Source organism: Acipenser ruthenus, chromosome 17, assembly GCF_902713425.1.
Source record: "Acipenser ruthenus chromosome 17, fAciRut3.2 maternal haplotype, whole genome shotgun sequence".
Taxonomy (NCBI): Eukaryota; Metazoa; Chordata; class Actinopteri; order Acipenseriformes; family Acipenseridae; genus Acipenser; species Acipenser ruthenus.
In genome coordinates this window covers 15,080,894-15,107,803 of record NC_081205.1, presented here as the reverse complement: position 1 = coordinate 15,107,803, position 26,910 = coordinate 15,080,894, and the positions used below count along the sequence as shown (strand labels likewise).

General features: G+C 39.7%; 2 protein-coding genes across 12 annotated transcripts in view; one reads left to right on the top strand and one right to left on the bottom strand.

Annotated features, from left to right (window-relative positions):
• Positions 1 to 26,910, top strand: part of gigyf2 (GRB10 interacting GYF protein 2) — a 129,256-nt gene that overhangs the window by 47,720 nt on the left and 54,626 nt on the right. For 10 of the 11 annotated variants that reach the window (XM_034038386.3, XM_058990018.1, XM_058990020.1 and 7 more), the window contains 5 exons: positions 10,656 to 10,764; positions 11,455 to 11,563; positions 12,486 to 12,526; positions 15,362 to 15,394; positions 25,942 to 26,049. In XM_034038386.3, coding sequence (XP_033894277.3) covers positions 10,656 to 10,764; positions 11,455 to 11,563; positions 12,486 to 12,526; positions 15,362 to 15,394; positions 25,942 to 26,049 — 400 coding nt within the window. Of the gene's footprint in view, positions 1 to 10,655; positions 10,765 to 11,454; positions 11,564 to 12,485; positions 12,527 to 15,361; positions 15,395 to 25,941; positions 26,050 to 26,313; positions 26,351 to 26,910 lie in introns of those variants that run through there. The other variant, XM_058990021.1, reaches the window with a different exon arrangement.
• Positions 16,530 to 23,803, bottom strand: kcnj13 (potassium inwardly rectifying channel subfamily J member 13). Its single transcript, XM_058990023.1, has 4 exons — positions 23,585 to 23,803; positions 19,372 to 19,480; positions 18,128 to 18,628; positions 16,530 to 17,650 (listed from the first exon to the last, which is right to left on the bottom strand). Exons 2-4 carry the CDS (start codon positions 19,391 to 19,393, stop codon positions 17,052 to 17,054), a joined length of 1,122 nt encoding a protein of 373 aa, XP_058846006.1. The 5' UTR covers positions 19,394 to 19,480; positions 23,585 to 23,803; the 3' UTR covers positions 16,530 to 17,051.

The window sequence follows — 26,910 nt, the reverse complement described above, 5'->3', positions numbered from 1 at the left end:
TTTTTCCCACAGTCGATTTTCGCTTTTCTTTGTTGAACGAAAACTGAAACTTCAGCTTCATCCATATTAACGTTGTGCAAAGCACATGCCAGTTCTGTAGACTTTTTCTGTTACCGAATGTGTCCGATTTTTGGCAAGTACTTATAGGCTTTCATGAGGACATGTTGTCATTTTGAAAGCGGCTGTTCAATTCGCAAAATTGACAATCTAAAATATGACTCCACATTTTTCTCAAATCTAGAGTGCTCCTGCCTTTGGGATGCACAGTTTAAAAACATTTTTACTTAAACTTGGCATTCATAGGCACAGATTTGAGTTGGCCTGTGTGCTAACTGGGTACGCCCCTGCCTACTCTGTTTTAAAAAAATAAAAAGACTATTATCATACCTAGCTTGATTTAATGGGCTTGCAACCATCCTTAATTTTTCTTGAAACCGGTTGGTTTCATTTGTTGTTGTTGTTGTTGTTGTTGTTGTTGTTGTTGGCTGTAGCAGAAGAGCTGCTGCCAGTGTATTTTGAGAAGTGAAGGCATGCTCAGCGCGGAGCAGACTAGTGCTTCGTTTACACGTGCACACCCGAGCCGAGCCGGTGCCGGTCGAGCCAGCCTGGTACGGCTCGGGTAGCTTGAGTTGCGTTTACACTAGAGAAAGGCGAGCTGAGCTGAGAGACGTCACGCATAATGAGCGTGCCGAGTCGATTACATTAAATGTCACATACTGCAAAAATAGAACAAAGCATTAATTTAACCCTTTGCAGTCCATTTATTAACTGCGCGTCAGGCACGCCAGGTCTAATTAATTTTCACACGCGCAGTTAATTTTATACGCGCTGTTTAAAAGTATTTTTTTTCACAGTCAAACGGGTTTAAATGGCCCTGCATATCAACAAAGCACTCACTAGGCATCTCCAGCCCCGCCCCACCCTTTTGTTTGCTATAGCGTTCACCTATGTAAGAAATAAATAATAATAATAATAATAGTCGTACATACCGATCGATCATCTCCGGATCACTAATGAGATCCAAGTCATTATTTTATTACTAGAACATCTGAAAAAAGCTCTGCAAATGTCCATAATAGTCTCTGTGCGCTGACGCACTCAGCCAGCTTGTTTACTATGAACGCCCCGTTATCTGATACCTGATACCATGTATGAGTATTCATGAGATACGCCTTTTTTTTTTTTTTTCGACTTGTCTCGGCTCCTGTCGCTCCCACTCGGCAATTGAATGGTTTTCTCGGCTTTTTCCCGAGAAAAAACGACTAAACACCCGTTTATTGCGTTGCTATAATGATGTCGGACCCAGTCCGACAAAGGACCTGTGAGGAATAATTGCAATGTCGGACCCAGTCCGACAATGGACCGCAAAGGGTTAATAATCTTTTTTTTTAACATGGATTTTTTAAATTATTATTATTATTATTGCGGAGAAGTACTGAAAATGCGGGGGGGGGGGGGGGGGGGCTTGTAATACATACCTAAACAAAGGAAGCAAAGACGGGACCATATTAAAGGTATACATAACGCGCCTCGGATACAACGCTCCTACAGCATGTCCCCCAATTACCTATACAAGTGCAATATTTCTATAGTAATTACAGTACCGGTGTTCAAACTGTAAACAACTTATCAGTGTAAATTCCGTTTCTGTCTCTCCCTTTTGATACAGTATCTGAACTGGAGAAAAGCTGCGCTGGCACTTTGTAACACAGACATCTTATTCAGCATTTGTTTTATAACTAAATAAATATTAGGTCTGCAACGTGGTTATCTTTCTAATCTATTAACTTTTTTGCTGCGAGAGGGGCTGCAGCTTTCTCCGGGAGACGAGACGCTTCAGCCCCGCTCACTGGAGTGAGCCCATTCCCTCTTCCCCTCTCCCGACCCGCTCTCCTCCTTGCATTTTGTTGGTTTGCTTGTCTGTTGCTTCGAACTGAACTCCCCACTGCTGTTTAGCCAGGCTATAGTTTAAAAACTACCGATTTAAAATGATCCTCGAGTGGGAATGTTACCTTTTTTTTTGTAAAAAATATAGCGTTGATTACATTGTGGTTTATGCATGGTTAATTCAAGGAAAGTTACATTTTTGATTCACTATATGCGTATTATAGAGAGGGAGTTATTTTATTTTAGTCAGATGTGTGTTATGTGTCCTGTGGAGTAAAGGTAAGGAGTTAAGAAAACATTTACCGGTTGAGGTCCTGGGGGTTGCCACTTTCTTGTAATGACGCTTGAGCGTGATGACGAAATGCAGTAACCCCGCCCACAGCCTGCTTCGGCCCCGAGTCAGATTGAGATATGTTGCAGGGCTGGAGTTTCACGGCTTGGTTCCGGCTCGGCTCGCTTATTTGCTAGTGTAAACGGGGTATAGATGTACTTGTGTGTGATACTGGAACTCACTGACGGTATACAAGTAAGTGTATTTCTGTCCAGTGAGCCATCACAGTTTTTAAAAAATAAATAAAACTCCCATTCATTTGTAGTGCTTTGCTCCATTATGCAGTTCAGTGACTAACTTTCTATTAAAACAATAACTGCACTCAGACACTCAATCCAATGTTGCCGTGGTCGGGATTAAAGTATGGTGTGCCGAAAGGCTCAAGACACAGCAATGGGATTAACACGCATTAAACAAATTAGTCTCCCGAAAAATTAACTTGTTAATTGCAGAAGTTAACTGCGATTTGACAGCCCTAATAATTATATATATATAATATATACTGTAAAAACCTTTTGTATAATTGTTTTAGGGGTCCTAAAACTTAAACACCAGTGTGACCTATAGGCTTTTTCATGAAATTGTTGTCTCAAAAAAAAGGGGGGGGTGACTTGTTTTTTTACAGTATATCTATATACTGTAAAACTACGTGCTGGAGAACCAGCACGGTACTTGTTTTGTGTTTTAGCATTCGTCCACCCTGTTTGTTAGTGTCTTTGTTTTGTTTGTCTGTTTATTTTGGCATCAAGCGCCGTTTTCTGTTTAAACCTTTTTATTTTACAATAAACGCACTGAGTGCAGCTGCGTCTCGGTTTCACCTGCCACTACTGTCTGTCTGTGTACTCCTTTCTGGTCTGACGTCACCACTAAAGCCAGCTTGTCACGCAGCCCATACTGGCCCAGGAGAGTTTTGTTCTCCCCTCTGATACAGCTCTTGAGAGGCCAGCCATGGGAGCTGCCGATGCACCACAACCTGCTCAGTCAGGCGTAGCGTACCCTGTGGCACCCAAACCCATCGAGCCTGCAGCTCTGGGTCTGGACCCTGAACAGCTGCATTTGAGCCATTTGGTACGTTTAGTACGCCACTTGGTACGTTTCTTTTTTATAAAGACAATCGCAATTAAAAAAAAAACTAAAGTTGTACACTCTCAATGTTATACTACAACAGTATTAAAATCTATTTGCTCAAAATGACATGGTGCTGTATTTTGTTAAAACATTAACGTACAAAATTAAATAAATAAAAACTTTGTTTAGCTGATGGTAAATAGAATCAGAAATGATGTGTCTTATTGCTTAAAATACAAACATGTACCACAGGTTATTATTTAAGAGCAGAGATTAGTAGTTTATTGTTTCAACTGGATAAATAAAATATATATAGCAAAAAATAATGTTTTTTAATACTGAAACGTGTTATTGGATTTAAAGTTACACGTACCGACATTGCACAAGTAAGCTTCGATGATCATTACATCTGGAGTTTGTAAAAAAAAGATTTCTTCACTTACCTAAGAAAATTGGAATACTGTTTTAACTTGTTTAAACAAAACTACATTGATAAGTATCCTGCTGCACGACACATTGGTCGTGTTCTTAGATTTGTGCTAATTTTATTTGACACATTGGTCGTGTTCTTAGATTTCTGCAGTTCTGTACAGTGCTGCACAGAAATCTGTGCAGATTCTGCATAGCCCAGAGATGCCAACTGCTACGGTTTGGCCGTAGCAACTAGGGTTTTCAGGATCTGCTACGGTGATACGGGCCAAGTTTTAAAAAAAAAAAAAAAAAAAAAAAAGTTTTTTTTTTTATTTAGACTTGCGTCAGTGCTTCTGTGTTAATGATGGTGTGAGTTTCCACGTTCCCATTTTTGTATCTGATTCACGCGCTTTGATTGGCTTTTGGTTAAAAAAAAAAAGAGTACCTAGACCATTTACAATGGGACATGCACGGTAATCAAGGCTTTGCCACTGAAAAAAAAACAAAGACGATCAGTGATTGGACGGCCAAGATATAACAAAAAGCGCCTCGGCAGCAAGCAAATGGTAAATAACAGCGGTAACTTTTTCATTGAATTTTTAATAAAGGAAATGGCAACACAAAAAAGACAGCGGCTGAATTCACAAAGGTTCAAAGAGGATTACACCAAGAAGTATACATTCATAAAAAAAAGTAAGATATCAGAACATCATGCTTACTGTGAGTACTGCGGGTGTGATTTAAGTGTCAAGCATGGGGGAATAAATGATATTGATGAACACGTCAGAACTTCACGGGGAGCTCAGGAAAATAGATCATTTGATTGAAATGGCGAAAATGACGTGATTTAAAGCGGTGACTCTTTTTACGAACTTCATTTTAGAACACAATTTACCAATTGCTGTTGCAGATCACATAGGCCCACTTGTGAAAGTGGCTTTTCCTGATAGTAAAATTGCTTCCAAGTATGGCTGTGCGAGGAGCAAAACGACAGCAATCGTTGAAACTTTAGCATATCTTTCAGCTACTGAACAGGCCTCTGTTTTAAAAAGTAATTTTTTTGCCATTGCAACCGACGGCAGTAGTGACATCGAGACTCAGTTGTACCCAGTTGTAATACGTTACTTCAGTGAAGAAACGCAGCTGCTTGCTTTACCATCATGCGAGGGTATATCGGCAACCGGAGAAAATATCTTTAAGACTGTGGATACAGTATTGAAGTCATTTGAAATACCGTGGAAAAATTGTGTTGCATTTGGAGCAGATAATGCAGCTGTAATGCTGGGTGTACATAAAGGTGTAGCTGCCTATGTAAAAATGGAGAACAATTCTGTCCATGTACAGGGTTGTCCCTGTCATTTAATTCACATTGCTGCCCAGTCGGCTGCAAAGAGATTACCAGCAAGAATAGACGAACTCCTGATTGACATATATTACTATCTAGACAAAAGTGGCAAGCGGCACAAGCAGTTGAAACAGTGCCAGGACTTGTGTGGCACCGAAGCAAGAAAGATTCTGAAACATGTGAACACCAGGTTTGTACTTAAAAATAACTTGTATGTGTATATGTGAAAAGTATTGTACATTAAGTCCCTGTCTACACACACAAACCGCTTTCTAGAAAAGCATTCTAATTAATCCAGGTCAGAGCGACCATACTAAATACCGTTTCTGATTTTAATGTGTCGATAAATTATTAAAGTAGTTTGGTTGTAGTTCCTAGCAGCGCAGTGTAATACCATACGTACCATTTGATTTTATTTAAATAACGGCGATGTCTTGCCTTTTCCATGAATTACTGTAGGTGGCTCAGCCTGGGCAAGTGTATTGATAGATTGCTGCAGCAGTGGCCAGCACTAGTGGAATTCTGCAAAGTAAACAAAGGTATAGACCTAAACTATGCTTTCATTATACTGTATTATATCATTTTAAAGCAGTGTTTTTTAGTTTGATGGTCAATAATGAATGGTAATTGTTTTCTGCATTTCATCAGGTCCCAGCAAGGTAGTTAATAAAGCCAAGTCTAGTGAGCCAGCCATGACTAAAGGTCATCCACGCAAGCCATCCCCTGCAGTGGCAGAAGCTAGTAAAAGTATGTGTAACTATTTTGTGCTGCCTGATTAGATTTATTTTCAAAATGCCCTGTTTGTTTGGTGTGTATTTATGCACATGGAAAACAAATCATTTGTACCTAATTTAATCAGAAAATACATTTTGTGTTTGACTTGTACTTTTTTTAGACAATTGTACGTTTGTTTGTGAAAACGTCTTATGGGAATGTGCTTTCAATTATTGGTAGGCCCAGTTGTGACCTCAAGTGAATTGTTCAGTGATACTGGCAGTGTGAAATTGAAGGCTGGTAAGGTGTCTTCTGCAACTAATCAAGGTACCATTTAATCTGTTAGTACAGTCTAGTCTATTATGGAAGATTTTAAAAAGAGTAGTTACACTAATCTTTCGTTTAAAAGTAGTAGCTTCTATTTTTTTCTATTTGTGTGAAATTACATTTTAGTTTTATTTTAATATTTGTTTTTAAACGTAGTCTCTGTACAGTCTATATGTATTTTTCTAGTATTACAAAGGTCAGCAATATTAATTAATGCAAACTAACACTACATTACTAATGATTAAATGTCAAAATGATGATTATAGTAAAATAAAAACATAAGTATTATATACAAAGGATGGAAGTATAAGATACCTATCTGTAGACTTAGAAAATCTATTGCTTGTTTTTCAGAAAGGTTGAAGGAGAAGATAGTTGTTAGCAAGAAGAGTGGTGTAAAACATACAATACCAGCTGGCAAGCCAGACACCAGGTTCTGTAGAATACAGCGCAGCCTAGAAAATCCCCTAGTGAAGCTAACCTGTCTGTTTCTCCAAGCCTCCTTACCATGTTTTGAGGGCTTAAATGCACTTCTGCAGAGAGAAGTCATTTATTCAGGTTCTAAAACGAGAATTGGATTCCTTGCATTTACTCCTTCTCAGCAAATTCATTAAGCCTGTAGTAATCACTAGTGTGAAGTCTACAATCACAATTAATGTAAGGGATAGAAAGAATCGGAGGGACAGAGAAGATCTAGTGATTGGCACCAAAACCAGACAGTACTTGGAGGAATGCAAGGAGGGAGGGAAGCTCTCTAAAGAGGAGAAAAATATATTTTTTAACTCTGTCAGAGAGTATTGCGCAGAGGCCAGTTCTTATATTACCAGCAAATTGCCATTGCATGAGGAGCTCTTAAAACATGCAGAAGTGGCTGACATCAGTCAAAGGGCAAATGTCAAATTTGAATCTGTGATGTATTTTGCCTCAGTTGATAGGCTCAATCATTTGGAAAATTAGTTTGTTGCATACCAAGTAGAGAACATTCCTGAAGATATTCTTCGGTCAGACAGGGCAGATGTTTCTATCTAGGAAAACCCTAGAAGCTATTTGTGTACAGAAGCTGAAGCTCTTGTCTGTGGAAAAGAAATGCTATGAAGCTGTGTACAATAAGTCTGTACTGATGAAGTGCAAGAGTGCCACTTATACTAAGTTACATATGTGAATAAGCCATAACATTGACCAGCCATCGCCGACACTGAATTGTGTCCTTTAGTTTACATTTTTGTATCCTTAGCATAATAATCTGTAGTGATAAAAAGCTTTTTTTTTTTTTTTTTTGGCTGAAATTGAATGCCTTTTTTGCTTAGTTTCTAGATTGAGAATTGCCAAGACTAGCTTATATGCCTATATTTTAGTTCAACTTTAAGTTTATAGTATTAGGTACAGTTTTGTCATATATATATATATATATATATATATATATATATATATATATAATGTATGTGTGTGTGTATATGTGTGTGTGTGTGTATGTGTGTGTGTATATATATATAATATATATATATATATATATATATGCAGTAGTAAGAAATGTATTTATTGGTTCAGAGATGCTAATGCATATACTTGTACATAAACAATAAATACTCTGTACTGTGAAATGTATGCTGAATCTCCTTGTCCTGTTTTTTGAAAAGCTGTAATTTGAGTCACGGTCAAGAAAGAGGTCTTACTGGGGCACAGACATAAAACTATGATTTTAATAAAACCTGTATTTTTATGACAATTAAATAATTAGCTCTGAGTTACATTTTTGTCTAAGCATTATATTGTTGGGTATTGATTGATTTTCTCCTTAAGTGCGTGAAGCGGGCGTGGTTAGGGTATGCTAGGGTTTGCTAGGGTTTTCTTGATGCTTCGCTCACCAGGTGCTAGGATTTCCATTTTCAAATGTTGGCACCTCTGATAGCCCAGCGCAGCTTTGAAATGTTACTGCGGGGAGGCTGGCTGCGGCTGTGAACCAAAGGGACGATGCAGAGATCATGAGTGACCTGTTCATTGTAATGCAAATAACCACTAAAACTGCTGCTGCCACCTTGTTAGCAGAGGCGAGCGACATTTTATTATACAGTGAAGCCTTGAATAGCCTTGTCAGCGCTATATTAATAGATAAATAAATTATTTAAACAAACATAATGTATCAGATCTGTGATAAGTGATGTATAATTTTACAATAAAGTTAATGTTAATCAATTACATTAAACTGACTGTTGATGATAATCCAGACAAAATATAGCACTTTGAAAATGCGTGCTGCGCTGCAAGGTTTGGAGAAGGCGTTTCTCTAAAAGCTGCGTGTGACATCAGAAAGGTCACCAGCCAAGAGCAGCCGGCGCAGCAAGCTCTGCGTAACAGAACACAGCAATTGAAACGTGTATTCTGTGTCGTTGACAGTTTCCTTCAAAATCATTATCAAAATACAGTATCCGTTCACAAAAAGATCTTCCTCAGACACTTTGCTAAGGCTGCAAGTACCATCGCTTGATTTAGAAGTGTGTTTGCAGTTGAAAAAATGCGTTAACCGGTGTATAAAGGAATTACAATAATTGCGGTGTAGAATAAAAGGAACGGTATTAATACCGTAATGTACCTAAACCAAAAAACTGGTATACCGACCCATCCCTATTTCCATCCTCCTCCTTTTCAATCTGAAAGGACAGAACTAAAAGCTGGAGGCATACGTAACAATTTTTTGTCTGTTATGGAGCAAAGTTAAATGGATAACAGGCACAATACAGACTGTGTATGAACTGGCCAATCTGCCCCTGCCCGTGAAGCTCACCGGCCATTCCACCAGGGTTCAGGCGACTTCGTGGGCTATGTTTCAAGGTGCATCGATCCAGGACATATGCAGTGCAGCAGTTTGGGCTACCCCCCCCCCCCCCCCCATACATTTGCCAGGTACAGTCGACTGAATGTAGTGGACCCGCAGAATCCTGGATTTGGCACTAGAGTACTGAGGGTGGTGTCCCAGTCCACCCTCACGACAGAACAGTAGAGGCGAGTAAGTTCTAATGTTTTTCATTTTACTGGAATACGGTTTGTAGCACAAGCGGTTTTGCTTCGCTTTGTAGCGGTGTTGTATACCATGTCCTTGCGACAGATTGGGTATACTCACAAAATATTAGAGGTGAGTCCATACTAATTTTTATTCGAGCTATGCTGGTATTTTGATTCAGGCACAAGGCAGCTTCGGCTTGTCCTTTTGTAGCTTTTTGATGTATGCTTCATGTCCTTGCGACAGCTTGGGTATACTCACCCATTTTGTAATGGTTAATATTCCCTACATTTTAAAAAAATTAATAAATAAAATGAATTCAATTTTATTTGATAATAAAAGAAAACATTTACTGTATCCTAACCGTGGTTCCCTGAAATAGGAATATTAACCATCCTTGGTTGCATTTCTCGACAGAAAATAGCGATACTGCCAGGGTGAGTAGTGGTTTTCTGCTTGTGGGGGCGGAGCAGCACTATGTCCCCCTTCTCTGGCGAGTGTCTTTGGTATAGAGTTTTCAGTTAACCAGGGTTATGATAATAACATAACGTTATACTGACACCAAAGATAAATAAACTGAAGAACAGACACAAGTAGCCTGCCAAATCGTTAAAGTTAAGAGCAGTATTTACCAACATTTCTGTACATCTTACCAGGGTTGGGGTCAATTCCTGTTTTTACATTCCAATGCCCTTTTAATCAATTGCAATACAGCATTGATCAAAATTGCAATTGGCAGTATTCTGTTAATGAGCTTCTCACAGTGGCAACAAATTATTTCAATTGAAGTCGTCGCTAGTCAATTAAATTGGCTTCAAATTAAAACAGTTGAACAATTAAATACAGCAATTATGTCTCTAAAATACCAATTCCAATAACTTTTTTGAAGGAATTGGAATTGGTAATCTATTTAAAAAAGGAATTGGAATTGAAAAACACAAATTGGCCCAAACCCTGGAAAGATGTACTTGAATTTTGGCAAATACTTCACTGTTATTGGTTGATTTGTGATGTGCGATGTATAATATTGATATGTGCAAAATGTAGGTCCTACTGTACATACTCATGTGCCAGTGTAGTGTTCATGTGTGTAATCATATATATTATATCTTTTTTTATAGAACTGATTCCCTATATATTATACCTTTTTATAGAACTGATTTCCTTCCTTTTTCCTACTGGTTTTAAATATTGGAGAGGCAAACCTTATTGGTGCATTGTTACCATAGACATGGAAGGGAATGCTTGCTACCAACCAGCTTATCTTTGTCTCCCAGGATGATTAGGTGTGTATGAGGACCGAACTTCTCCCTTGCAGAACAGCAATCACTGAACTCATCTCAGTGTGTGTTCACTTTGACGGCCCTGGCTAGCAAAGACAAACTGCACATTACAAACTGTGTAGTCTAGTGTCCCTAAGCCTGCATCCATTGTGGGTTAGCAATCTCATAGCCAGGTGCTTTTATATATCAAGCCTGGGTCATGGAGAGACTGGGGTGAGGAGTGCTGTTACTGACTTTCTTTTGTTCACAGACTGTAATAATTTAGGTCCATCTGTGTGTGTCTGTCCACAGAGAAATTTCTCTATGTCTGTAAACAGTGCAGCCGTCCTGCGATTAACAGGAAGAGGCGGAGGAACAGTGGCAGGGGCGCCAAGAGGTCGTAGTTCCTCAAGGGGTCGAGGTGAGTTCAAGAGGGCAAGGGAGCAGGAAGGTGTGTCGTAGTGCTTGAGGTCTGGAGTCTGCTAGCAGCAGCACCCCATAGGGGACTGTGACACACAGCTGAGCTTCAAAGCTGGACTAGCCTGCTATATACATTCATCCATGTTTGTTTGTCTGCCTGGCTCCCTATAATTGGAACCCTAATGTATGTGTTTGAAGTTATGGATGTGCCCCTACATTTACTTGGCATTTTATTGAACTGTTATCGACCAAATGTGATATCGCCAAGATACTGAAGAAAAAACATAATAAGTTCAATAAGTTAGGATGTGCTCCCAATGTCCACATGATGATCCTGTACTCTCAATACCATGTGTCTGCTTATATAATGTCAGCTACACTGTTTCTGGAAATGTGTTTATTCTACTTTTCAGGCTTTTGGCTGCACGCTCATTTTGAAAGTATTTTTCCAGTGTACAGAGTTTTATGGACAACATCAAAAGAGTTTTGATTTGAGCAACTTAAGGAACTGCCTAAATGTGGTGTTGAACTAGTTGCCTTAGTTATCTTGAGTTTCATGGTTTTAGAGCATCAAGAAAAAGAATGAACCTTGAACAAAAGCAATCAGTCAAACACAGGCACACGCGCAATGTGTTGGTGTTTTCTTTGTGTCGCGTTGTATTTGAAAGCCTTGGTATGTCTGTGCCCACAGGTCGAGGGCGGGGGGAAGGTGGGTTTTACCAAAGAAGTTTTGACGAGGTGGAAGGTGGGTTTGGCCGAGGCGGGAGAGAGATGCACAGATCCCAGAGCTGGGAGGAAAGGTAAGCAGTTTAGGCACAACGGCATCACTCACACTGGTCATTGCAGTTTAGGCACAGTGGCATCACTCACACTGGTCATTGCAGTTTAGGCACAGTGGCATCATTTTCACTGGTCATTGCAGTTTAGGACATTGCAGATTGTTCTTGTCCAAACAAACAATTTTAAAATGTTTGTTATTGAAAGTGTTACATTTCTTTAGTCTTTGTATCTCCTAATTTAGCACTGTTGAGTGTTTAGTTATTGATGTTGGTGGATTAATTGACAAATAGTTACCTATAGTGGTGCAATCGGCACCCTAGTTTTGTATTAGATTTATCGTATAGGCATTTATCAACAATAATCGATGCACTGACATTTTATTTTTCAAAATAAAGAACAAATATATATATATATATATATATATATATATATATATATATATATATATATATATATATATATAATATATATTTTAACAGAAGATCCAATAACTAAAAACACTGTTGTGCATAATAGTTAAACAAGCAACATGCTAATCTACCATATTAGCACTAAAAGAAGCACCCTCTCACACTCAAGGTTTTAATGCAAACAGTAGACTTTAAACTGCATTCTAATTTGATGTGTCGATTCACCAATATGTAATTGAAGCTTGGGAAATTTAAGGACAGATGATCAATAATCGATTAATTGTTGCACCCTTATTTACCTATGAAAGGCATATCTCCCAAGAAACCAATAGTGGCTGTTGAGTATGTGGGTTGGTGTGAAGAGGCACTGCCTCCCTCTTATGGTGTTTATAGGTAGTGTCTGGCTCAGCATGTAGATATTCAGGGGAGTTATTGCTCCTGGGGTTTGTGGGGGTTGTTGCTTTTGCCTCAAGTTTTAGCCAAGCTGGATTGCATTGTGTAAATGAAGTATCTCATTTCTATTTTTAACCAGGGGAGACAGACGATTTGAAAAGCCCGGCCGGAAAGATCCAGGTGAGTTATTTCAGTACAGTTCTATTTCCAAAGAACTCCCAGCTTTGACTTAACCTTAACGTTGAGTGGGTGCACACAGTATGTGTTTCAGATGTAAAGCTAATGCTGCTGTAGCTGCACTACCGGTTGAGGGGAACAGGTGGCAGCAGCTGTCAATTTACAGTCCGGCGCTGCAGTATCAGATGTGGGTAGGGTGCGGCAGCACAAGATTAAGAAAAATAGCATCCTTACTGGGCTACCGAAAGCAAAATGTTTTTGCCACCGTTTCTAAATATACAGGGTGATTTAGAAAGTAGGTTTAGCACATCAAGGATATGGTGCGTGGATGTGGTAAACTTACTTTCTAATCACCCTGTACTTCGACGTGCCTGTGTAATTCAAAAGTATACCAGGTGCCTTTTGGTTTGCTTTTTCTACCCATTGCGTCACGCTTTGGCAAAAAAAAAAAAGCCACAAGCGACAGGACAGAGAATGTTGTGCGGGTGGGGTTGCTTTGTTGTTATTATTATTATTATTATTAATTATTTATTATTATTATTATTATTATTATTATTATTATTATTTATTTCTTAGCAGACACCCTTATCCAGGGTGACTTACAATTGTTACAAGATATCACATTATTTTTACATACAATTATCCATTTATACAGTTGGGTTTTTACTGGAGCAATCTAGGTAAAGTACCTTGCTCAAAGGTACAGCAGCAGTGTCCCCTACCTGGGATTGAACCCACGACCCTCCGGTCAAGAGTCCAGAGCCCTAACCACTACTCCACACTGCTGCCCTGCTGAAACAGATTCAAACTGCAGTTCTACATAAATATCAAACTGGATATGCCTGCCCCAGAAGAAATTTGATGATTTAATTATTTATTTATTCTGTAGTTTGTTTAGGCCTTGGTCCTCCCATAGTAACTATGTAGTGATACATTTTAGTTTTTGCAGTTAGCCGTGTTTTTAAAGACACAGGGACTGAAGGACATTTTCTAATATTTTGGGTCCATGGCTTTACAGCCAACTGCATTGTAGCATTGCAAATAACAGTATTTAATAATCACAGAGATTCGATATGGTACATAGTCTGTAGTCTTGTGAATTACACACATAATCAGTAGATTACTGGCACAGCGTGTATTTCAGAAACTTTGTCTTTTTTTGTAACAATTGCCATTGATTTGACACTGATCCCGAATGAAAATTATTTAATATCTGCATTGTCCCAAAGAATTAAACACAGCATTCGTCTTCATTACTTGCAACCCACAACAATGGATAAGCAGGTTTACCTTTTTATTTCTTGTTTTGTTTTATTCCCATAAATATTCAGAACAAGGTTTATAAAAGGCTGTACATATTAATATTTGGATTAAGATTGGGATATGGAGAACATATGCATGGTGCACCAGAAGCTAGAATACTTTATTTGAATTGTAATTAATAATGTTACCATTGTGTGCAACAACAAAAAGGCACATAACTTTCATTAAACACAAATTAAATCATGCTTGTTCTGAGACTGGCATGAGGAACTTCTGTAATAAATGTTGCCATACTTCAGAAGTGGATCTTGGATTGTTCCCTGTAATGGTTTGCCTGTGGTATCATTTGGATGGTGACACAGAAGGGGTCTATTTTTAAGGAATGGAACAGCAATGAATCTAACCCCAGCTGCCCAGTAGTACCATGTCACACTGGAGTATTTCCCCCTGTCTGGCGTGATGTGTTAGCACCTTCACTAAATTAAAAAATACATTCAAAAGAGATCTATGATAGATTACTAAAAAAGTTGAGGGCTTCCTTCTTAATTGTATTCTTTTTTTAAACCAACTTTTTCAATAGTTATTTTGGCGTGATAACTAGTCTTCTCCTAAAGTAAGGTAGTCCAAGCTGAGTGCTGATCAGGGCTCTCTTGATCAGCCCACACTTAGTTGCATTCTCATTACAGTTTTGCAGTACAAAAATTGAGTAGCAGTGAAGTGAAGGATGCCCATTTCTTTCGTTTACAAGACAGGTTGTAAAGTCTGTGCTGGTGACGAAAGCACTAGAATTTAAGAGTTTAAAGACGCAGTAACCCAGCTAGTTACCTAACTAGGTTTATTATTATTGTAAATGACATACACTGTTCCATCATGAGAATGGGTCCTTTCAAATCTTGATACACTGTTCTAACCATGATATTCATAATACAGATTTTGTTCTGTCCTCATTGATATCAATGTTACATTATTTCACTTTTAGGTGTTTACTGTGTCTACATGGCCCTGTATGTATAACAAAAATAAAATCCTAATACAAATACACTGCTCATTTGTGTCTTGGAGATTGGACATTGAAGCAAGATACTTTTCAAGCAAAATTTGGAAATGGTGTAATGTCTTAAATACAAAAAAACCTTAACATAATGTGAATTTTATAATAATATAAAGTGGAATAAAATTGATCTCCCATAAATGTGTTAACCAAGGCTTTAACTAAAATGGTTTTACCTCTGCAATGACAGCATTAGCACTGTAGATTTAAAAAAAAAAACTTAGTAATCTAATCTTAACTGGCTAATGCCAAGAAGAGGCAAGAGATTGGATTTTAAATCATTGGCAATCACGCTTTTAACAAGCGATTAGTTATCAAGTCAGTGATACATTCTCACTGTCAAACAAATACAGAGGCAAAGGTCACTCTGGGCTTTCTGTAGGCCTGTTTTTGTAACCAAGCTTTTGATTTATTTATTTTAGAATTGGTGTCAGCAGTTCAGTGATTATCTGGCAGACATTCATCTTCAAGGCAACTGGTTTGATACTGTGTTTTGTGTGTTTGTTTTTCATGTGGACCCTTAGATGTTGCTCCAGCGCACTTTCAACTCAATCCCGGTAAGTCTGCTCTCTCTGTCTGTCTTCATTTTTCTGTTGCTACTGTCCTTAAATCTTCAGCACCCCAGAAGCCCCCTCTAACTTTCAGGATGACAAACTTGAAGGGAAACCTGCTTGGTGAGAATCGTACTGGTGGGCTTGGTTGGCCTACCATATACAGGATAGCATGATCTGGAAGAGCTAGCTCTCCGTTCGTTCGTTCTCTCTCTCATTCTCTCTTTCTCTCGTTCTTTCTTTCTCTCGTTCTCTTTCTCACTCGTTCTCTTTTTTTCTCATTCTCTTTCTCACGTTCTTTCTATCTTTTGTTTTTCTCTTTCTTTCTCTCGTTCTTTCTATCTTTTGTTCTTTCTTTTCTTTCTTTCTTTCTCTCTTTTTCTCGCTTTCTTTCTCTAGCCAATCTTAATGTCAGTTTCTGATAATGGGGGGGTGGGAACAGATGGTAGGTAGGGTTGTTTTCAAAATAGCAGTTTGTGCATATATTTGAAATCAGTTCTACTTTTGTATTTTGACTGATCTTAATAACACTGCTCGTTTTACAGAATGTTAGTTTGTAATACTCTGGACATATTGAACACAATCTAATTGTACAAAATATTTTCATTAAACGTGTTGTGAAGGTACAAAATTATAATACAACAGTATTAACCCTAAAAAAAAAAAAAAGGTTCTAGTAGATGCCGGTTATTAGCAACACTTAAGCGGGTGGGGGCTTTTTACTTATTGGCAACTTTCGGTTAATGACAACTTTGACGTGAGGTTGTTAAGTGGCATCTACTTTGTGTGTGTGTGTGTGTATGTGTGTGTGTGTGTGTGTGTGTGTGTGTGTATATTTATATATATATATATATATATATATATATATATATATATATATATATATATATGTGTGTGTGTATATATATATATATATATATATATATATATATATATATATATATATATATATATATATATATATATAATATAGAATAAAAATTAGCCTACGAGACTAACAATGAAATTTAGGGGTGGGCACCAATTTCGATATGATATCGGTAATAATTTCCATATCATGGGATAAAAAAAATTCACGTATGCTTGCAGACACATACATACTTTTTATTGCTAATACTGCTAAAAATACAAACACGGTATATTCAAGTTTGTTTTTTATTAATATAAAACAAACCCTATACATACCATACCACTCATTGTTAGTCTCTAACAAGCTAGACAGGAGGCTTTGAATAAACTTAATGAAGAAACACAATTGTCATTAGCATGTGTAGGCTACAAGATTCTTTTATCTTTAGCAAAAAAATTATATTAGGACCTAACAGAAGCTTTTAAATAGAGCCTGCGCTCAAACTAAAATATAAAAAGTTAAGAGGTAGATAAAAACAGACAGATTGCAAAACATTTTTGCCTTTGTGTGACCTGAAAAAAAAGCTGATATTATACAGGACATGATGATGATGTTTTTCTTTTTCTACAACTGACAGTGAAAACAACTGCCATTTCTCCACATTCAGCCTGGAGCACGCATGCGTAACATTTTTGGGTCTAAAGAAGTTTCCTACAGGTTATTTTAAATTTTGTATAAATTCCATAGGGCTGGGTTATCAGAAACAAAGCTATTTTTAAGGTTGACCCCACTTCCCCTCCTCTATTCCCACACTCAGTCATTACCTGCAGATGTCTCTGCATGATCTCCATTGATTTGAACAGCAAAGTCATTCTCCCCATCTCCTTTTGAAAGTGAGCCATCTGGAAGCACCGTGTCGAAGTTGCTCATGTTTACGGTGTAGCAGCCCTGCGCACCCAGCTCCAGGAAGGGTGCAAAGCTGTGGTGCATCTTGATCTCGGCCTGCGTGTAGGAAGTCCTCTTCTGACAAGACTCGCCCGTGCCCTCCTGGGCTGCAGACAGGAAGACCACCAGCTCGAAGTGTGCCAGGCTGCCCTCCTGCAGGACGGGGAAGAGGGGGCTGTAGCGGTTGAGGGGGTGGTAGAAGGTGAGAGGGAAGATGAAGAAGGGGCACTCGCTCCCCCCCAGCCGGTCCAGGTGGAACTCTACCCCGGTCTGGTGCAGCGTCTGCTTGTCGCGCTCCTGGTATAGCACGCCGCTTGCTCGCACACCGGTCAGCGGACTCGCACGCATGTTGGCTGCGCGGAACATGAGGCAGGTCTCCCCCTCGTGGTGCCCCACTACAGCTGAGGAGCTGAACTTGATGGTGCTTGCCCGCTGCTTGGGTCTGGAGATCTTGGCTACAAAGGCACCTGGAAGTCGAGAATGAAAACAGATTGTTACTATTCACCATATAAAGAAAATAACCTATTGATAGCCAATTTTGAAAATCATTTGCTTTTTGACTGACTAATGTCATGATATTAGTAGGAATAGAAAAAAATAATTGATTTTAAAATTGGACAAAGGTTTTGAGGAAGTCGTGTTTGTTTGTTTTTTCTAACAAAACTGTACATGCTAATAATGTTTGCTTTCATAGCCTTGATTTAAGTACTGCGTAGCAAAGTAACCGTGTTTTAATAAGTCAGTGTTTCATAGTGAAGTGGTGTTGGGATTAAGGTTTCCTGTCTTGATATAATCTCAAACCTGAATAGAGAACAAACCTGGATAGAGTTTATTTTTTAAATAAAGCTTTAGTAGAAAGGTTCAACTTCAATGGTTAATAGCCTTTTAGCAGAAAACTAGAAATGCGACAAAGGAGAGAACTGAACCTGCCGCTGGCTGTGTACCTGTAATGAAGGCCTCCAGCATGAGCCCCAGGAGCATCTGCACAGCCAGCAGGGCAATGGCGCTGGGGCAGTCCCCGCTGGGGAACATGGTGCCGTAGCCGATGGTGAGTTGGGTCTCCAGGGAGAAGGAGAAGGCGGCTGTGAAGCTGGTGATGTACTTGACGCACACGGTGTGGTTGGGTGGGGGGTGGTCGTGGTCCACTTCCAGGTCCCCGTTCAGGTGGGCCAGCAGGTACCATAGGCAGGCAAACAGGAGCCAGTGGGCCAGGAAGGAGGTGCAGAAGGCCAGCATAACCCAGCGCCAGCGCAGGTCCACCAGGGTACTCCAGATGTCACGCAGGTAGAGCAGCCCTTTGGCAGGGGAGCCGCGCTGGCTGCCACTCCGCAGGGTGCAGTGCCCATCTTTGGTGACCAGCCGCTGGCGCCTTGGAGTCATCAGAGGGGAAGAAGCTCTCCTGACCGCCTCCTCATCTCGGGTGCCCGTGGCTGGCAGCTTGTGATCTGAAACCAGAGTTGAAAGGCTTTAAACGTGATAACCACACGCTCTGTCAAGACAAAATACACTTGCTGGAACATTTTGTCTATTAAAATACTATGTATCTGATGTTTTACAGTTTATAATGGTCTGTCGATTTTCTTTGGGGAGGAAATTGTGATAGTTTTACCATTAGGAGCATATTTTCTATATTAGCAAAATTATGCTTTTCATGCACAAACACAGTTGTGTTTTTATTCCCCTGTTCTACAAAGAAAACATAAAGTTTACTGTGCCACCATAACAATAGCTGAGCTCAGGAACTGATTACACAAAATGGTGTGATCAGTTACCAGTTATGACCCATGGAAGCCTTGGATGCCATGAAGTGCAGTGCATTGTACTCTCAAAGCACTTGTGTTAGGACAGCGTATAAAATGAGTAAAGGACATAAGAAACAGTTCAGCAGATCCCAGTATGATGAAATACACAGATAGCTTGGAATGCTTGTCATGCAGTCGGATAGCTTGTCGTATAGTAGTGCAGTCAGATAGCATGCTTGTTTTATTCCTAATTTGTTACACTGTTACTGTAGTGCATTTTAGTCATAAAGAGCTGTTGGCCTCCTTTCTTTGTGATGCTGACCGATACTCCTCTTTAACAATTTTTTTTTGTACTTCCTATTTCTGATCAGTGATAGTAAAGATCGTTCATATTTTGATAGCAGTTGTTAAGCTGTTCTGCCACTACCATAAGAACTGTATCTTACCTCCTGCTGCTGTCCTTTGCATTAAAGTGTTGTGGTGGTTCACTTCTGGCACTAGTGTGAATTTCAGCAGACAGTCTGCAGCTGCTCCCAAGTCCCAATAGCTTGCAACCTGCAAGGGGAAGAGAAGCCAGCTTATAAATGTGTGGTTGGTGGGGGGGTTGCTGTTAATAAGTCATTCATTTACTCTGAGCCTCCGAGGGATGAAGCACAACAGAGCACTGTTTCAGTTCCTGTGGAGCAGCAGCAATGCTGCCATTGCATTTAAAGAACTGGGGGGGGGGTTACCACATGAAGGTAATATCTGCTGCTTTGTGCTATGGGGGGGGGGGGGGGGAATCTTCATGTGCTGCTTGCATTTTTTTTATTATTTTTTAAACTGGACTAAATGGATGAGTGCATATGTCACACTTACGTTTTTGCTTCTCTTTAACTGTTCTTTGTATCATCTGGTTCAAAGTCCTGGGAACCTCTCGCAAGTGATTCAGATTGACAGCTCAGCTGGGGTACCTTCTCAGTGCAGAAGCATTACATTTTTTTTTTTTTTTTTTAATATAAATTTAGTCGTTGCCAATTATTTTCATTTTCTCCCAATTTAAAACGGCCAATTATTTTTTAAGCTCAGCTCACCGCTACCACCCCTGCGCTGACTCGGGAGGGTGAAGACGAACACACACTGTCCTCCGAAGTGTGTGCCGTCAGCCGCCCACTTTTTATCACACTGCAGACTCACCATGCAGCCACCCAAGAGCTACAGCGTCGGAGGACAACGGAGCTCTCGGGCAGCTTACAGGCAAGCCCACAGGCTCCTGGCCAGACTACAGGGGTCGCTGGTACGCGGTGAGCCGAGGACACCCTGGCCGACCTAACCCTCCCTCCCCCGGGCGACGCTCGGCCAATTGAGCGCCGACCCCTGGGAGCTCCCGTCCACGGTCGGCTGTGGAATAGCCTGGACTTGAACTCGCGACGTCCAGACTATAGTGCGCATCCAGTGGATGCGCCACTCGGGAGCCCAGAAGCATTAATTTCATTTGAATACTCTGCTGTCTTGTAGGTATATGTGATACGTTTCACCTTGTAAATGATTGTGTTTTTAGTAGTATATTCAGATTACTTATTTGGCGTGAGGCAAGACCTGGTTCTCGTTTTCAATATTTTATGAGATTATTCTTAATTTTCTTAGTCAATCTTCAGATAATGTCTGCATTTATCATATTGCATTTTCTTTTTTTTTCTTCTTGTTGGCCTGCCTAAAGCAAATTGGAATGAAGCCTCAATCCCATGAGAAAAAACTGCAGTTTACCTTGGATAACAAAACCGAATTAATACTGCTATTTTGGGGAGATGAATCGTTAAAAGGATAAAGGGCTTTATTTGTGCTATTTGTAAAAGGTTGCAAAGAATGACATAGCTTTCAGAATTATCCTCTGTTTGAGATCACAGGCTTCATCACATGGAGTGCATCTGCTGGTTCCTGAGGGAACAAGCCTCCAAGGGAAATTGGAAGCCTTTATGCGTGAGGTCATGAGGCAGTGAATGCAGATAGCATGGGCTTTTATTTTCTCAGGATTGTTCACCCTAACCCCACATTCCAGATAGAAACTGCTTTAGCACTGCCAGGGTTCAACATTAACCATGGCCTGGCAGCCCAGGGCCGGTAGAGATCGCAGTTTGGCTGGTAGTTATGAAGCACCATAGGTAACCTGTATAATGTATTTAGTATAGTGCACATGGCTTCCATTTCATGAGCGCAGGAAAATGGGTCAGTGTGCCAAAAAGCTGAAAACCGAATTTACAAACCCATTTTTAAAAACGTACTCACCCCCCCTCTAACGGCATAATTGAACTTGTCCGAACTTTCCCGCCGCACGTCGTATTTGTTGTACAGTTAGCATCTGAGACTACGTACTGAAGTGCTGTTGGTAATACTAGTTACCTCGACATGGCAGTTTTTTTTTTTTTCTTTCAGGACCAAGTTCGTTTGTGTTCACAATGCAGTTTGCAAGTGCACTTGGCTTGTTTTATATGGTGTGTGTGAACCGGATGTTTACAATATCCTGCAAGGCATATTAAAAGATGGCAGCTATTGATGTATTGCTCCGGTGTTTAATATAGCATGTTTTAGATTCTTGCATATTGCTGTGGAAGAAAGCACTGGGGGAGCACTTTGCTAATTTTAATGGATGCATTTCTTTAATGCCAACTGTAGGAGAATGCAGTTTACGCAATGCTGCATGGTTCTCCTACTGTCAGCATTAAACAAAGTAATTTGAGAAAAGATTGGATATGTTTTACTATTTTGTGAGTTTGTCAAGTTCGGCAAGATTTTGGTGTCTGACCAAGATTTCTACCAGAACTTCAGTTTCTCGCACTGTCCATGTAGTTTAGGATTACCAGATTTCCACAGTGAAAAACAGAGTTTTTTTTTCTTTTAATTTTACTGACACCATAGCAACTCTGAAGCCAAAAATAACAGTATATAAAATAACACAATAATAGTTTAAAAATTAAACATCGGGTGAATTTATTCCAGATAACTCTTTTTTATTTTTATATTGTCATCATGTTAAATGTACGAAAGCCAGATTTTAAAAAAATTGATCAGCTATTACCATTTAAACACATGGTATACACATAATCAGAATGGTTAAACAAATAATCCATAAGATTATTTATTTTATTTTTGAAAGGTGCCAACACACAACCTAATACGTTACTGTGGTATTAACTTGTTAATTCAACTACTGGCCCCTTGGGCCACTGAGGTAGTTAAATTAACTACCTCAGTGGCCCAAGGGGCCAGTAGTAAAAAATCTAAATGTAGAGCCCTGGACTACTGTATGTTTTTAGCTTGTTTCTTGCCACTCTTGCAAATTCAGCCTTTGCTCCACAGCAAGGCAGTGCATTAAAATGGTTCTGTCTCGTGAGCCTAGTTCATGTTCGATCCCAGAGGTTTTCAGGCTTTGGAAACCGAATCCCTTCTCCCAGTCGAATGTGGAACTCTGCTGTTTGAGAATGTGTTCTCGTTTGTACAATTGCAGTACCGCACTAACTTGCAAACACAGAAAGCTAGCAGATCAAATAAAAACTGGGCACTCTGTCAGATAGAAAATTGTTCAGCTTTTGTAGTGCGAGTATCAGAATGTAGTTTTGTTGAAGTTCTGTCCTTTTTGATAGCATTGTGTAATAGACTATCTTCTGAACAACTGGCCTCAATTTAATTAAAGGTTACGTACGGCCAAATCCTCTAACTACGTTCTAGTCACCTGCTCTGGAGATGATGTTTGCTTCTCTTGTTCTCCTGAAACTGCATGGACATGTCTTGTGGTATGCTATTCTGTACAAACTGCACATGTGGATCATGACATTGACAGCTGAGCAGATACCTAAAAATAGTGAGCTATGTTCTGCAAGTAATCACAAGTACAATTGGATCTGGCTCCAAAAATCTCTCTCCTTCATACCATAGAAAACGTTTAAACAGTAGGAACCAGATTAGAATGAGTATTTTAATACTGATTTTCTACAGTTTATTTAAGGAAAACACTTTTGAAAGTACGAATGTTTCTGGCAGTGTAGATTGGATAGGCTGATTTGGCATAGAAGTCCATCCAAAGGGGAACTCTGAACTCTGAACCGAACTCTGGCTGTTTGCCTTTGTCCAAGGCCCTCAATTTGATGGACTGCAACTTTAGAGGTGCAGTCTATTAATTGATGCATGTGAATATACCTGATTTAAGGGTTAACCCGTTGCATTCCCTCATTTTTTTCTGTAGTGCATGACTAGATTCATTAGAATACTTTGCAAATGTTTACTGTTTTAAACCGATACATTTTCAGTAAAACATTGTATTCAGTAATTCAATCAGACTGAACATTTTGACAGTGTCTATCAAAAGACCCTGCCTTACTCATGACTGAGTTTCTTTCTAGCCCATAACTATAAAAGAAAGAAAGAAAGAAATACACAACAGGACCAACCAGTAGTGGTTATCCTGTTGTTTGATTTCCTTCCTAGGTAAGTGTAATCTTTGGAAAGTATAAGCTACAACTTTTGATTGATTTTAAAGAATAATGATGGGTACAGTAAACTACAACTTACTGAAGAAATGGTCTGTTAAGCAGGTGATCCTCTTGGCTGTTAATGCCTCCACATCCTATTACAGGCTGCACATACACTTACCTGCCCATCCCAATTGTTCTGTTGGTAACTTACCAGCCGTAGGGGTTTGGGGGAGTGAGGCGGTTTCTTCTGATTTTAAGTGGTGCAGTTTCACCCAAGTGATGATGTGTCCAGAGAGAAAGTGAGCCTGATGTTTCCTCGAGGGTGCACACAGAGCGGCCCCTGGGTCTGCTGCTGCGTCTATGTCCGTGCTGGTTTGATGTTTCCTCGAGGGTGCACACAGAGCGTCCCCTGGTTCTACTGCTGCGTCTCTGTCCGTGCTGGTTTGAGCTCGCCGCTGGCCTCTTCCAAACTGCAGCTTCTCTCCGAGGCTGATTGGATTGGTCACTTTTCCCTGCAGGTGGCCAATTACAGCTGCCGTACTAAGAGTCCTGTCAGATTCCTTTGGAAAGCATTAGCCGCTGCTTCATTACCAGCATTCCCGAAAACAACTGTACAGAACTCGAAAGTGTATGAACCCTTCACCTTAACACTGAAGAAGCTGTGCACTGCTGCGCTCGAGCACAGAGCCACCAGGAGCGTTGCTTGTGGCCTCTCTCACTGACCATCATAAGTGGATGTTGGTTGAAAGCCATCATTCAAGGCTGCTCTGTGGTAGTGCGAGGACTTGTCAAGAAGGTTTTGTTTTGCGGTCTGTAGAATGTAGCTATTAGATCTTGTACATTTTCAGGTTAAAGCATAACCGTGATTTCCGACTTTTTTGGTTCTGCATACTTTTTTGTTTTAATATTTGCATTGTCCTCTTGCTGTTGCTCTTTGGTTTCCTCCCTCAGGGCGGGGTTCTCTAGTTGTTGTACAACACATTGACTGCGCGTTGTGCTTTTGGATCAGTTGATTAAGATGTTGGAAGCCAGTTTACCCCAAGTTGTCTTGGTGCTTTTCAAGACCCTGCTTTCTTGTCTTTAAGACATTAACGTAAAACTGAGTGACCAATGCCAATCTTTTGTCATTTAATTACATTTTTCCAAATTCGCATTATTGATGTTACTTTCATCTTTTGTATACGTGCACTATTTCTAGAAGAAGTTTCTTAACCCCTCATATAAACCGGTTTCTCTATGATGATTGAAACCCTGCCAGTGTTTTGCAGAACAGCCACTCCTTGGCGATCTTGCTCAAAAGTAAGCCACGGGAGCACACTGCTGCGGTTCTCATTACCCTTATCACACTAGTATATAATCTATATATAGCACCCAAGACAAGGGGTTAGTGTGTGTGTATGTGGTGGCCATGAGGGTCTAATAGAATAACCTGAATTGTTGCACTGCTGTTTGATTGCACTCCAATCTTTGCAGTCAGTGTGGTACACTCACACATTCTGATTCTGTATTTAAGCGATTGTGCTAATTGAAGTATATTATTATTTATTTATTTCTTACCAGACACCCTTATCCGGGGCGACCTTACAATTTTTACAAGATATCTCATTATTTTTACATACAATTACATTATTTTTTACATACAATTACTCATTTATACAACTGGAGCAATCTAGGTACAGTACCTTGCTCAAGGGTACAGCAGCAGTGTCCCCCCACCTGGGATTGAACCCACGACCCTCCGGTCAAGAGTCCAGAGCCCTAACCACTACTCCACACTGCTGCCCTGCTGAAACAGGTCGTAAAACCGTGATTGGAGTTATGCGTCCTGAGCCGAAGACAATAATGAAAGAGGTCAACTACCATAGGGTAGAGCCTTCATCAAGAGGGCACTATCTCTATTAAACAATTTCTCAAAAAAAAAAAAAAAACACTTTAAAACCTTGACCACTTTGGTTACCTTGAACCTGTAATTATTTGTCATTACGGGTACAGATTGGTTTCTTTCATCTGTGCGAAGTATTGATTAGCTGGTTTTGGTGGATAATAAAATACATTTGGACCAATTGTCTTTTTGGTTAGTATTTGCTCCAAGTCAAAATGAAAAAGCCGGCACTTGAGCAGATAGATTTTTAAATTTGATTCACAGGTGATGCTCTACTGTCCATTTAATGACCGCTAGAGCTGGAAGCCGATTGGCTGCTGATACTGAATAATTCAAATACATTCTAAAGCATTTTTATTTTAACATTGAATTTATCTGTTTCAGATTAATTGCATAAAACTGTTTCACTTAACCGTACTTAATTATAGATTGATGGTACTAAAAAGCCACTTCCTTTTTTTTTTGTTTGTTTTAAATTCGGAACTTTTTTGAAATAAAGTGGAAAAGCACATTGACTTTTTTTTTTTTTTTTAGAAACCACCACTTGTCTTGAAGACATTGAGAGACCTGTAGTTACGTTTGTCATTGAATTTAAGTTTCTTTTAGTTTTTCTAAGTTTAGCACTATTAAATGCGTGTTTGTAGTAGATAATACAAAGTTTATTTATTTTTTTGTTTGTTTTTCAGTTAGATCAAATTACGAAGAGGGCGGTGCGGCGGCAGCAGTGGCCCGGAAGCACGAGTTCACGCGCTCGGAAAGTGAGAACTGGAGGATGTCTCGGGAGGAGCAGAGCGGTGAGTGAAAACTGGAGGAGCAGAGCGGTGAGTGAGAACTGGAGAATGTCTGGAGGAGTAGAGCAGTGAGAACTGGAGAATGACTCTGGAGCAGCAGAGCGGTGAGTGAGAACTGGAGAATGTCTGGAGGAGTAGAGCGGTGAGTGAGAAATGGAGAATGTCTGGAGGAGTAGAGCGGTGAAAACTGGAGAATGACTCTGGAGCAGCAGAGCGGTGAGTGAGAACTGGAGGAGCAGAGCAGTGAGTGAACTGGAGGAGCAGAGCGGTGAGAACTGGAGAATGACTCTGGAGGAGCAGAGCGGTGAGTGCGAGGAGGCCTGCTACCAAATTTTCATAAGAACATAGTTTACAAACGAGAGGAGGCCATTCAGCCCATCTTGCTCGTTTGGTTGTTAGTAGCTTATTGATCCCAGAATCTTATCAAGCAGCTGCTTGAAGGATCCCAGGGTGTCAGCTTCAACAACATTACATGACATTTTCATTTTCATCTGTGTACACATCGTTCGGTAATATATTTAGGGCTCTTGATTTTTGGTTTTTGTTTTTGATCATGTGATATCCCTTTATTTTTATTTTATTTTGAGCCGACTCTGTTTCTTAATTAAACTCTTAGAAAAGTGTTGATTGTGGAACAAGATCCTTTTTGTTTTTTCTCCTGCAACTTGAATGAGATTCTGTTTCATTGATGTTAAAAAAGGCAGCTCCTTATTTCATTCAAACCGAACAGAAAGAGAATTAAGTTAAATGGATTTAATTAAATCGTAATTAAGAGAACTATTTACAAAACAGGTTATAACATTTTTGCAACAACTCGTTAGGATTTTAACCTCTCAAAACCCCAGCCCCTCACAGACAATTTCC